Below are 13,909 nucleotides of genomic sequence, written 5' to 3' on the forward strand. Positions count from 1 at the left end.
TATTCACAGTAAGAGCAGATATAACATATTAAGGCAATATTATTTTGTCCATTCACTTTGGCCAATACTGAAAAATTCTCCAATAGAATATAATGGGTGTTCTTTCAAGTCCTGTGCAGTTATCCTTTTGAACAGTCCTAGTGGCGCAGACTCCACTTCTTGGTCCACTGTATTGTACATTTTTAGGCTACCACTGGAAAACTGTCTTGCATTCCAGTCAGACGACAACTTGGTACTTCAATGTTCACTTGATGCAAGTGTTGTGATTATGAATGTCTTGTCTCATTTTGAAATTACCTTGGTTTTCCTTTACACTGCTGAGGCATAGAAACACATATTGGCTGAATACTGTCATTATCCATAAACTGGTAAATATAGGTTTGCAGTTCTCCTGTTTTTTACTTGATGTAATGATCCTGACAGCTTTTTTGGAGCATTAACACCTCCTTACAACCTACAGAGTGTCCCCATAACAGCAGACCATAATTAATATGGCTATGAAAGAGTGCATAAGAAACTGTCAATAGGTACTGGTCAGTTAATATACCTTTTAGTTTTCTTAGCAGGCATGTAACACAAGATAACTTGGAATGCACATGCTCTGTGTGCTTTTTCATTGGCAGTTTGCTGTCTATCATGAAGCTTAATAATTTGACAGCCTTCATGTTACCATGGCAGCCAATGTTGCTGAGACTACATATCGTTTGTTGTGTTTTTTATTGATTCATTTCCATTTTATTTTCGATGAACCACTCTTTAATGCTTTCAAAGAGTATGTCTGCTGCCAACAGAGCTTGTTCAGCCCTTTTCCCCTTGGCAAAGAGTGTGGTATCATCATCAAATTGTGGAATGTCGTATGATACAACCTATATTGTTGACATAGAAAAGGAACAGGAGAGGTACTATGACAGATCCCTGGGGCAATCCATGCTCCAATTTTTGCTCTTGGGAGGCTGCTCCATGGACTGATACTATTCGTCTTCAGTTTTCAAGATAGGATCGAAGAGTAGCTAAGATCCACATCTGTACAAAAGTTTGGCTTGTCAAACTTGCTTGTACCAATACTGGTAACAATAGTCATGTTTGTCATTGTACTCAGCACACTATGACATTTACCTTGTACCATAGTATTGAGTTTGTCTTCTATTATATGTTTGTCTAAATCAGGTTCCAGCATGTATTCAAATTTGACAGTTAGGTCCCTGCATTGCTCCAGTATGCCAGCCACTATTTTAATGATCGACAGTTCTTTTATCTCCCACCTTACTGAGTGCAGTTTTACTGTGCACACGATCTTCGTCTTACTTAGACTGTAATGCTGCAACATCTGACTTGAGGTTGGGACGTTCTGTCGTAACTTCATTACATGATTCAACCTGTTTTTCTGTGAACATACTGGTGAGCTTCATTCACGACTTTTCTAACGATTTCGGAATTCTTGTGCAGTCTTTTCGAATTTATCCTCCACTTGATTTAATTCATTTAAGCTCATCAATTTTTTTTATTTTGCTGTTTAAGATCATTTATGTCAGAAAATTGCTGTTTAATGTCATTAGTTTGATGTTTATCAGCAGTCTGCTGTTAATGATCATTATTCATTGCCTTGATGTGCTCAAAAATTGTTACTTTTTCATTGGTGTGGAAGCCTCCACTGATCCTCAGAATCATTACTAGCACAATTTAAGCCACAGCTATTTAACAAGGATCCCAAATCGCTTTCATGATGGATATTTATGGTTCACTTGTCCTGTAAAATGATATAGCCTACTCTTATTGCAATATCTTCACTGTCAACACTCAGCGTTAAAGGTAGAACATCCTCTACTGTTTCTAAAACTGACACGTATTCACAGTTTATAGTTCACAAATTATCAGTCCTTTCCAGCCTTGTCTATAGAAAAATGAGGTGCCACTATGCTGGGAAGCTGCATACTCACCATTTACTGTAGTTCTGGTGCATTAGCTGTCTCCAAAGGTTGCAATGAAGCCATCATCTAACAACCACATCACCAAATGTGAAGTTGCTCTTTATTGTTCACTACATTGATAACTACTCATCACCTTGTTGACAATGGCTCATTTCACAATCAGTATTATTTTATGATAGGTCAGACGAAATTCATTAAGCTTAATTGATTCAGATACCACTAACAGTTTATTATACCCTTTGTTGAATGGTACTACTGAACTATAGTAAAGAAATAATGTCACAGGATTCGAATAAACTTCCATTGTCATGAATGCTTAAATCTTGGATAACATTTCCTACTTGACAGTTACTGTGCAATATTGTTCCAACACACAACCACCGAATTCAGTACACTAATTGGCTTTCATTCAAGTATTTCCTTACACTGACTGTTCATGACTGATCACATCTGAAGATTCCACATTAACTACAAAGAACTGGTGTGCACTAAAAAACAAGCAACTGTAAAACTAGTTGTTGAAACCAGAGATGCTTAACAAAGTATTGTCGAACATCACAGAGGTTGTATTTATTATTACTGGTTCTTTATTAGTTTACAGCCTTTTCGCCATACAAACATCTTCCATGTACACATTTACGTAAAATACACACTGTGAATGTCAAGATTAGCTAAGGTGGTGTCAAGTCATATAATCACAATAGATCCAAGTTTTTCTTTAGTAACAGAATAACTATTCCTGCCATGTCATAAACACTACAACCATAGTTTTTCATTCACAGATATTACATATTTTCTATGAAAGTAGACAAGTACTTTTCTTATTGTGACATGCATTATACAGGGCATACATAAAGTCCAGAAACACTTTCAATTATTTATTACACAAGATTTATGTACAGATGTCACACATATTGTATTTTGAAGAGAAACTTTGAAAGTTTTTTTTTTTTTTTTTTTACGAACATTCTATATGTGAACCATGAGTGACGTCAATACGGTAATCGAATTCTTGGCATATGTGTCCCAGCATGGCATCATCGACTGTGGCAGTTCCCGTCTTCTCTCTTGGAGCTCTGCTACAACCTGTGGTAGAGGTGGTACATACACCAGTTCCTTAATGTGTCCCCACAGAAGAAAGTCACACGGAGTGAGATCTGGTGATCGGGGAGGTCATTTCATGAAACAGCTGTCCTTTTCTGTAGCACAGCCGATCCGTCGATGTGGCAGGTCTGTGTTCAGGTACCCACGAACTTCACAATGAAAATGGGGTGGAGCCCCATCCTGCTGAATGATGAACGAATTGTCCAATTGCATTTGAAGCATCAGCAATTGCTACAACATGTCCAAATATCCAATGACAATGCTCTTGGTGAAGAACAATTGTCCATACAGTTTTCGATGTGACAAGATAAAAAGAACGTTTACCTATGGGGAATCACACTCAAATTCAATGCATTCATGTGGATGCTTTGTACCCCAGATACTTTCCAATTAGTGTGAGAAGTGACTTCATCGGTAAAATTTAAGCGATCAACAATGCCATCCCCATCCTCATTCAGTTGTTGCAACTGCAAACAAAACTCAAAACGCTTGTCTTTGTCATCGTCATTGAGCTTCTGCACTAGCTCCAATGTGAATGGTTTCATAGACAACTTCTGTTGCAGGACTTTCCACGCTGTCATTGGAGCCATTTCGAGTTCATAGGATGCATGATGCACTGATTTCTTTGGACTCCTTATGAATGTCTCTCGTATGCACTCCACATTCACTTCACTTAGACTGGGACATACCCTTCTCTTTGCCAGGCACAAGCAACCCATCGTAACGAATTTGTTTTTGCCAGTGGTAAATGGCCTTCCTTGTTGGTGGCTTCTTACCATACTTGGTTCTAAACATCTGTTGAACAACTGCAGCACACTTCTTTTTGTTGAACTCCAACACACAGAAAGCTCGCTCTGCCCCTGAACTCGCCATGTTTGCAACTATCGCAGACTATCGGCAAATTACCAAACTACACTGTGGCAGCATACATGAAAGAAACTTTCAGGGTTTCTCTTCAGAATGACATATGTATGATATCTGTACAATGTTTGGTTCTTGTGCAATAGATAACTGAAAGTGTTCCCAGACTTTATGTACACCCTGTATATAAATAAATTACTTTTCTTTAGCATTTTATCATTAGCCCATAGATACAAAACAGTGAGCTGACAAGCAGATCCACCCAGTAACAGCAGCTGAAGCTCTTGAGCAGTAATGAAGGTGCCATTACATTAAATGGTTTTTGACTTTACTGACAGTCATGGCAGCTACAGTGGTGGGGGATGCATATGTGAGTTTTCACTGCTTTTGTAGGGGTAGGTTGGGAGGGGGGTTGCATATACAAGTTTGTTGCCTGTGGAAGCATGATTTAAGAATATTTACTAAATTTTATTCTCAATAATGAAATTAACGAATTCATCATAGGGATCCAAACTACAAATAATTAGAAACATAGAAATACTGAAGCATCAGATTCTGATCATTAGTTTTGATATATGATATAATCAAGGTGATGGACACTGCCATTTCACCCTTATGCAATATTGCTACAATGACATCACACACTGGAGATTCAAACAGACAAAAACAATCCCATTATACAAAATACAATCAAAATAATTCGAAGAAGAACATGAAACAAATGGGGCAACTATGGGAATTAGGGGTTTTGGGCGGGACAAATAAAATAAACAACATTCCTAACATAAAATACTCACATAAACAAAAAGTTATGCAAAACTCCAATAGACCAACATTACATGAACTACACAAAACTGATACTGCTAATTTCAGTTAATCTAAATAGACAAACTGAACTCTACAATACCAACATACACAAAACACACTAATAATACGCAAATAAACCTACAAAAAATTGGAATCAAAAACTGCACTTGACCTATAAGCTAAAACAAAGTCCACAATAGCACAAAACATCAACTCATTCCAAAAACTTGTATGAGAAGCATCACTTGACCTATATTGTTTGAAGAAATTTCATGATAGCAAAAAATCACAACTCGTTGCAGAAATTATTGAAAACTTCACTTCACCTTTATGGCTGCTTTACCATGCTGAATAGCTATAACTTGCTGCACTGACAATTATTGAAAATATCACTTAACCAAAACAGCTACAACAAAATCCGTGATTCTGAAAAACCATCCTAACTGGATGAAAATAGTTAGAAAAAACTCCATGATACCTACCAATTTTAATTTTTAATTATAAACTGCAACTAGTAATATAAGCCACAAATTCACCAAAAAATCCATTAATAACAATTTCTGCATTCACTCAAAACACCATCACACACATATATTAAACACACATATTACTCAGAAAAGTGAAGTGGTAATTTCACCACCTCATTATGTTTACGTCTCAGAAATAAGAAAAGGGAAGTATAGCAGAGCTGGCGTACACTCCAGTGTTCTTACAAGGGGAGTGGTGTCGCACACCATCCGTCTATCACTGAATTTACGATTGAGACGATTTGCTGAAGACAAAAATCTAATTTTGAAATCTAAATGAAATGTCCACTGTCAAAATCCGTTTTGCTAACCCAATCAAACATTGCTTTCTGTGTGTTGCTTGTCTAACATGAATGGATTATGTAAATCTGTTGTTAGGATATAGTCTACTTTGTGAAGTGAGATTATCAGTGTCTCTGTATTTATATTTATATATCTGCGTGCATGTGTGTGTGGGGGGAGGGGGTGTAATCAAACTTTTTGGGCACTTATAATGGCTAAAAGTATTCCAAGTGGGTAAAGACAGTGGGAGTAATGAAAAAAGTATCTCGTGTGCTGCTCTAGAGTCTACAGCATTTTAATTAATATACTTGTCCAGAGTTGAGACATAGCGTAGGGTTTTGAAATATATTCATGACAACCAAAAGGTTTGAATTGCTTCACATTCCTTGAAAATTTTTTTATTCTCTATCAAATTGACAGTGATTATTATTTTTATTCAATAAATTGTAATTACTCAATTTCTAATCCTTGGTCACATCATTTTAATCATCATATTAGGTTTTTTCTTTGCCAGCCACTTTATAGATTGTTTCAAACTTTCAATCCCAGCCCTTCTCTCCCCTCCACTCCCCTTGTGAGTTACTGTATATTTTGACACCAGTAAGTAATTATCAATGAGAGCATTTGCCAGTAAGAGAAAGTGGGTGTAATAATTTACAAATGACCCTGCTATGAAGGATAGTATCAAAGTCACTAATTCATCCTGGTTTCTTAGTTCAGCAAATATTTCAGGATTTGTGCATTTTGTTTCTTCAAAGATAAAAATGGTTATCTTCTAACAAATAAAGGAAAGACTTAGCACAATACTTCCTTTACTCCACACAAAACCATTTCATCAAAATAATAAACAGTTTAAAAAGCAAGTAGGAGCCTCATCACTGTCTATTACATATTTTGCTAACAGTTGGTGGGCACCTGCAAACAGGTGAATTTCCATAATGATGACACGGCGGCCGCTCACCTTTCCATGATTTTTTTCTGGCTCTGACAGCAAGGTACTTGACATATTCAGACAATGGATTTTATTTTTTGCTGTAATTCGAATCAGTGCTATGGGATTTAGGTCTGAATGGTGTGGAAGGCGTTGGAGGAGTACAAATATATTTTCTTGTAAAATTTTGTCTTTGTAACAAACAGGAGAAAGTTGATCCTCCTTAACTAATACCAAAAGTTCGGCTTTGTATAGATCTGGCTCATAATATATGTTGTTATTTGACAGCCAGAATTGTGTTTCACTCTTTAAAGGACTAGCAGATGGGTTTTATGCTTCTGCTTATTGTGATGTGGGGCACTGTCAAAAGTGGTAATACTTCTTGCAGGTAAGCCTGGTATAAACTGAAATGGTGTATATTTTTGAAAAGTTTTACAGCACATTTCCGAGTACTTGTCTGATGTTATGGTTTTTGATTCAAATGCGAGAAGTGCAACTGGAGTTAAACCATGTCACCATTTGTATGTGTCACAATTAAATGCTGACTGGCACTTTTGTTTGACAAGACTCCATGCACAGTCACTTTGTCAACATTTATTTATGATGTAAGGAGTGCAAATCAATGTTTCTTCTAAGTAAACCATTGGCTGCTTAGATTCCGATGTCTCATTCTTCTGTGAAAACCTAATGTACTGTGCCCTTTTCCAACTCCGTTGTCTTGTTCACATGTAACAGAATGTTTATTTTGGTACCTCTTAAAACCAAATCCAATAGACAGAACAATTTTTCTGAGTTTCCTTGCTAGCCTTGAAATTCAATTCTGTGCAACAAAGACTGCTTAGTTTTTGCAAAGTTGATATATATTTATTTTGTTTATAACAGTGTGGAAATTACTGCCTTATAAAACATTTATCCATATCGTCAATGGAATACTTATTGTGAGCATCTCACTTCTTCTTCTTTGGAATAGAAACTTGAATTCTACTCTGCTGGACTCCATGTCCATCACCTTCTCTGTTAGAACAATAAATCCAAACTCTTTCTCATCGACAACAAGTTTAATCACGTTAACCACAAGTCATACCGCCTGGCAGTGAAGACATTTTCTGCGCTCACCATCCAAGTAACCAAGCTTGCACTGTGAAGTAACAAAGTGTGCTGCTTTAATTGGAGTGTGGTTGCATCTAGTCATGTGACTAAGTTTCTGCTATAGCGGCATGACCAATTCACCTTGCCAAACTTCTTACAATAAACCAAAATTAGCCAAAATGCGTGCACACACACACACACACACACACACACATATACTAAAAATTAAAACGAAAACAATAATAAGCTAACAAAAAAAAATCATGACTGCCCAACTTACACTTCTCAGGAACTCCTATGGAATAGAAACTTGCCAAAAACTGTCACATTTTCGTCTTTCGTTCGAAAGTTATAAATCGCCCACAAAATTACATTCTCCGCCTGCAGGCCATACAACTGAAGGAGTTTCAGCGTTGTCGCCATATAATCACCCAATTCAGCATGGAATGACCTACTAGGGACTTGCCTCGTCATGTCCCTGACTAATAACAAATGCAAGTCAAAAATTAAACATGCAACCATTAACAAAATGCTTGAATAACAATTCCAATGACTACCGGCACAGTAGCCAAACTCACTAACAAAGAACCAAAAATACAATTTTAGTCCGAAGGAGACAAGTAATACAAAACACATGACAAACAACATTGTACCAGTCCACTCACTGACTCAAAAGCAGCTTCGAAACATCTACACTAGAGACTGCCAGCACATGCTTTAAAATGCGCTCTCCAAACACGATCCATTTGAACCTCGTTCCCTGAACACAAGGAAGGTAGTAGGCAACGATGGAATAAACAATCAACTGCTGAAGAACCTCCCATCAGGAGCACACCAGCATTTAGCTGGCGTGTTCAACGAGATTCTTCACACAAGCAGCTACCCGGCAACGTGGAAACACGCTGAAGTTGTGGAAATCCCGAAGCCTGTCAAAGATCCATGTCAGGTCACCAGCTACCACAGTATAACATAACAGTCGCGACACACACTGCTGTAAATGTTGTTACCCTTTGACAGATAGAGCGACACTAGCGCTCCAAGCGGCGAGTAAGGTGAACATCAGACGCGTCGTAAGCATAATGTTTGTTTTGCATCAATTTCCTGCGTAATTTACGAAATATTTGAATTGTTTTCTTGCCTCCAAGGGTTTTTGTAGTATCAGAAGGCATATATATTTCTAAAAATGATTCTAAAATAAGCGCAAGTATGGGCAAAAATCATTAATCGAGTGGCTAGCTACAACACATTCGTGATGATCACTTGTGACGTTGGATAGAATTGCAGCTAACCTCGTTGATATCAAAATAATATAAACACACAGATTCACAGGTAAGAAGCACAGATATGTATCTCTACATGCAAAAGCGATCGACAGCTCACTTATCGTTCGGTAGGCCTGCTGTGTTTGTCATTGTCGCCTGTTGTCACAACTACGACCTTCATCTTTATATTATTCTAAGTGGGACAAGCAACTGCCAAATAGTGGGTGAAATATGTTGAAAACATTATAATGAGCTAATTACATTACATTTCACGCAAAACCAAATACTTGAATAATTTCCACCAATCTGTCAGTGAACAAGGTGCTAACAAAATAATGTCATCATACGATGGAAACAAGGAAAATTAAGTGACTAACAACAGAAGTGAATGAAATACATACCAAACATTACACTTTTGTAAGACATGGATAACTACACTCAATCTAACCACTTCATCGTCAAAGCATGTCTGTGTTGACGATTCACACGAATCTCGAACTGATACATGGAGAGCTGAACTGGCTGCTTCTGTGTCATAGGACTGGTTTACAGCTTTCGATGGATTGTCGAATCTTTGTGTCAGTTTCCTCTCCACCGTCAGTTGAGGCGGCTTATTGGGGATGTCAAAGATTGTGGGTACTGCATTACACACGAGTTTATTATTGTCCTCGTTCATGAACTGGTTTTGTTCGAATTGTAGTGAACAAAACCTAATATTATTATAGAAGTAAACTGGGTCTTTTTTCATAAGGTTTTCTCGTCTGTTCCTAAAACGAAACATTAATCATTAATACACATATAGTTTGCAAGTGAATCCTGACGATACAGTTTAGTAACATGATGGTATATACCTCTCAGGATCCTTAGGAAACCTAAAAAAGACAGCTGTGGTGTCTTCTTCCTGTTGTTGCAGCAATTTATTGTGCTACAAACTGTCCCACTTGTAAAAACCATTGTAGAAATCAAAACGAAGAACCACTATTCCCTTTCACGATCGCGCCGAACTCACAGTTTAAGTTACTGGCCGCTTGGCGCGCTGCTGGCGCGGTAGGCAACAAAATCGAGGTAAGTGTCGCGACACTTATGTTAGACTGTGCCAGCTACCGACCAATTAGTCTGCTCCCATCTGTCTCGAAAGTTTTCGAGAGGCCGTATGTGAAAAGGCTGATGGAACACATCAGCCAAGAGGGTGTAATTCCAGATAAGCAATTTGGTTTTCTTAGCGGCCACTCAACCCCTCACCAGCTGCTGAAACTGGTAGAGCCAGCGATGAGAGCACTGAAAACAAGAGAATACCTTGGAGCTGTGTTCCTCGATATGTCCAGAGCCTTCGATTGCATCTGGCACAACAGTCTCGTGTACAAACTCTTTGCACTCGGGATACCGCGACGCAAGCAGTCCTCCTCAGATCCTACCTAGTGGAGCAAATGTTCCACGTCAGAGCAGACGATGGTACGTCCACAGACCGACAGATATGTGCTCGGGAGCCACAGGGGTCGGTGCTCGTCCCCTTGCTGTACTCACTGTACATTGCCGACATACCACCGGTGGCACGTGTCGAATTGTCACTTTACGCCTATGACACAGCGCTGTACACACGCAGCATGAATGCGAGCACATTGCAACACCATCGCCAACTCGGGTGCAACGCCTTGGGTTCATGGTCAACGAAATGGTGGCTGAAATTCAGCGCAGCGAAGAGCCAGGCAGCGATCTGCCCCGAAGAATGCTGCCGCCAGGTATTCCGCCCATCGGAATATTGGGAGCACCTGTCCTGTGGAGCAAGACGGTGAAGTACCTAGGTGTTACCCTAAACCATCGACTCTCCTGGGCGCCTCATATCCTTCACGTTCTCTACCCTCTGCTGAACCCACAGTCGACACTGCTGCTGCAACACGACATCACGCTGTACCTAACACTGGTGCGACCAGTGTTGGAATATGCAGCTGTTGTGTGGGGAAAAAGCCCCTTATTCTCAGCGGTACAAAAGCTCCAGAAACGAGCCCTGTAGACTGCGCTATGTCTTCTGAGAGAATACTCGACTCCCCTGCTACACAAGAACACAGACATTCCGCTCTTACAGGACAGATTCCATGAGAAGGCGGGACAATCCTGCAACCGGCTCGTCCGTGGCCTGGACCGACAGCACGTTGGCCTGACCTGCTGCAAGAATAATTTTCTCGCAGAAGACACAGAATATCGTCATCACGTAACCCAAGGACAGTTCACATTGGTAAGGTTTTTATTTTCTTCCCCACGTAAACAGTATTTTCATGCTTATACTGCTCGGCATGCCGGTTCTAGTAACACAACACAGCCACGAGGCAAGGCCAACGACCCGTACCGCACTTTTCGGTTGATTCGCAAGTGGTGATGAAAAATAGTATTTTAACTGTTTAGTTCGTTTTCCAGTTCCATAATCTAAACCTCGATGCTTAAGTTATGTTTTACGTTGTTTTTTTAATCCGTCATGAGTGTCAAAGAGCTACATAAAAAGAAAACGCTGGTGGGAACTGTAGACTATCGACAGATGTCGACTAAGCACCGTAGACGTCATCAGGGTGGCAGTCAATGAACTGCATCTCTGGCTGTCAAAACTTAGTATGTAGGTTATGTTTACGTTACAGTTTAGGACAAAAAAATGAAAGTTTCTTCTCTCACAAAAGGTAGATGTAGTGTGTTAATGTGGCAAACTACTGTGCCCATCGTTGGTCGGAGATTATTATATAATTCGTAATGGTAGCGTATTGACATCACAATAGGGCAGCAGAAAGACAAGTAATTAGCGTTTGCCGAAGTGCTTAATGGATTTAAAATATTTCTAGTAATGTTATCCTACGAGTGTACAGCATGTAAGCTGCCTACAATATTAGTTTTTAGCTGAAATGAAACATGTCTCACTGTCGTGAAGAAAATAATGAATACAATGAAATCATGACATTACATGCTAATTCAGAAAATTGTAAAGAACAGTCAGACATTTCAGGTAATTCGTCACCAGAAATGGTTGCATTAAATTGGAGTAATAACTCTCAGCATGATCGAAGTGAAACGGATAACCCGAACAGTACTTCTAACTCTTCACCAGAATTCATCACATTGGCGTCGTATGAAGACCAAAAGAATGAAGAGCTAAAAGCTGACCTACCCGTAAATCCATCAGCAAACATTAATCCGCTGAATTCGAATAACAAGTGTAATGTTAGTGATGCCGACTCAGAAAAATTAGAAAGGTTAAGTCCATCACCCGAAAGCAGACACTTTTTTAGTACTAATGTTAATGCTGAAAATAATGAAATGTTGCAGGAGAGTGACTGCATTGCGTCTCCACACATTGTTTACGACAGCAATAATGTGTGTATTCAACAAGAAAGTGAACAGTTTTCAAATGACGGAGTGACTGCGAAAGTTCTTGTAGGAAAATGTTTAACTGGTGCTAATGGAGTGAATTGTGATAGTTCTGAAGGAGAGAAAGAACTACCAAAACGTGTTGATGTGGTCCATTCTAATGTAGTAACACATCTAAGTGAAACTATAACAAATTTAAAAGCGGAAATATCAAGGTAAGTAATGTCAGCTCATATACATACAATAAAAACATGATTTTATTTCCTGTACCTGTCACTTTCAGAAAAAAATGTTTACAGTCATCATCTCCAAGAATTTTACTTGATATACGGTATTTCTATCAGTTCTACAGTGGGGAGGAGCTGACATTACTGTAGTTAATCTTTTCTTGATCTTTCATGGACACATCCAAGGAAGAATGTCTTTGTGTCTGTATGCCCTCAACTTTGTTAAATGAAACATTTTTAGCAACCTTAATATCATACAGTGAAATAGCCCCTGACTATGATTCATCTCCAAAATTTTGAGGCAGTCTTTCATATAAATCCTTCTTTTTAATTTTTGTTACACACATACTGTTTATTCAGTCATCCTGTTTACTAGTCATCACAAATGCACACCTACAGGAGAGTATAAAACAATCAAAGTTATCAGAGGCAAAATGAGGCAACTTCTAGTATTGATTATTTCCTGCCGTTAAACTGTCAGAAAGTATTTGTGTATTCAAGTTAAATGTGTTACAATGAAATTACCAGAAAAACGCAACCTTGAAAAAGGATGCAACATTTTTTGTAATATTAAGTAGATGCAGTTTATTGTCTGTAACTAATTAGTTACTCTCTGATGTCATATGGAATAATTTTTTGGGATAACTGAACCCTTAGACAAAAGTATTCACTGCTCAAAGGAAAATGGTTAGAATAATGTTTGGGGTTCATAGTCGCACATCTTGTAGGCATCTTTTGAAAAGATTGGGAATTCTTACAACAGCCTCACAGTACATTTACTCACTAATGAAATTTGTTCTTAACAACATGGACCAGTTTGAAAACAACAGTGACATTCGTGATTATAATACCAGAAAAAAAAAGACTTAACTATCCTTTACTCAATCTGTCTTTGGCACAGAAAGGGGTAAAATATCCTGCTATAAAAATTTTTGACAGATTACCAGATGAAATTAAATATGTGATGACAGCAGTAATTGCTTCAAAAATAAAGTGAAATCATATCTCCTTGACAACTCCTATACCATGGACAAATTCTTGAATATGAATAAAGAAATCTATGAATGTAGTATATGCATGTTGTGCCATTCAAGGGAATGGGGTAAATAATAGAAATAACACTGTATTGTTACACACACACACACACACACACACACACACACACACACACACACACACTCACACTCATATGTGCATTTCTTGTGCACTTGACACGTTTCACATCGTAATGGTTACTGTACCGTGCGATTGATCGATGGAACACACAACCAACTAACTAAACAAACTTACATGACCTTCTCTTTATTTATTCTAGAGCAACTAGTGTATAACAAGGATAGTGACTTATTTACAGTGATCATTACTCATGCTTTACAGCTAATATAGAGTCAGTTTTTGAATCTAGATAAACTATATACCTTTTGTACTAATAAGATGCTCTGTGATAAAATAGTTAGTTCTACAGGGCATTTCTTTGGTCTGTGCGGGATAATGGCAGCAGCAGCAGCAGTAGTAGTAGTAGTAGTTGTTGTTGTTTTCGGTC

General features: G+C 38.4%; 1 protein-coding gene across 2 annotated transcripts in view; it reads left to right on the forward strand.

Annotated features, from left to right (window-relative positions):
- The first annotated feature begins 11,364 nt into the window (after positions 1-11,364).
- Positions 11,365-13,909, forward strand: part of LOC124619499 (coiled-coil domain-containing protein 186-like) — a 220,958-nt gene continuing 218,413 nt past the window's right edge. For both annotated transcript variants that reach the window (XM_047145918.1, XM_047145919.1), the window contains exon 1: positions 11,365-12,354. In XM_047145918.1, coding sequence (XP_047001874.1) covers positions 11,684-12,354 — 671 coding nt within the window. In that variant the 5' untranslated portion in view covers positions 11,365-11,683. The remainder of the gene's footprint in view (positions 12,355-13,909) is intronic.

This window comes from Schistocerca americana, chromosome 6 (genome assembly GCF_021461395.2).
Source record: "Schistocerca americana isolate TAMUIC-IGC-003095 chromosome 6, iqSchAmer2.1, whole genome shotgun sequence".
Classification (NCBI taxonomy): Eukaryota; Metazoa; Arthropoda; class Insecta; order Orthoptera; family Acrididae; genus Schistocerca; species Schistocerca americana.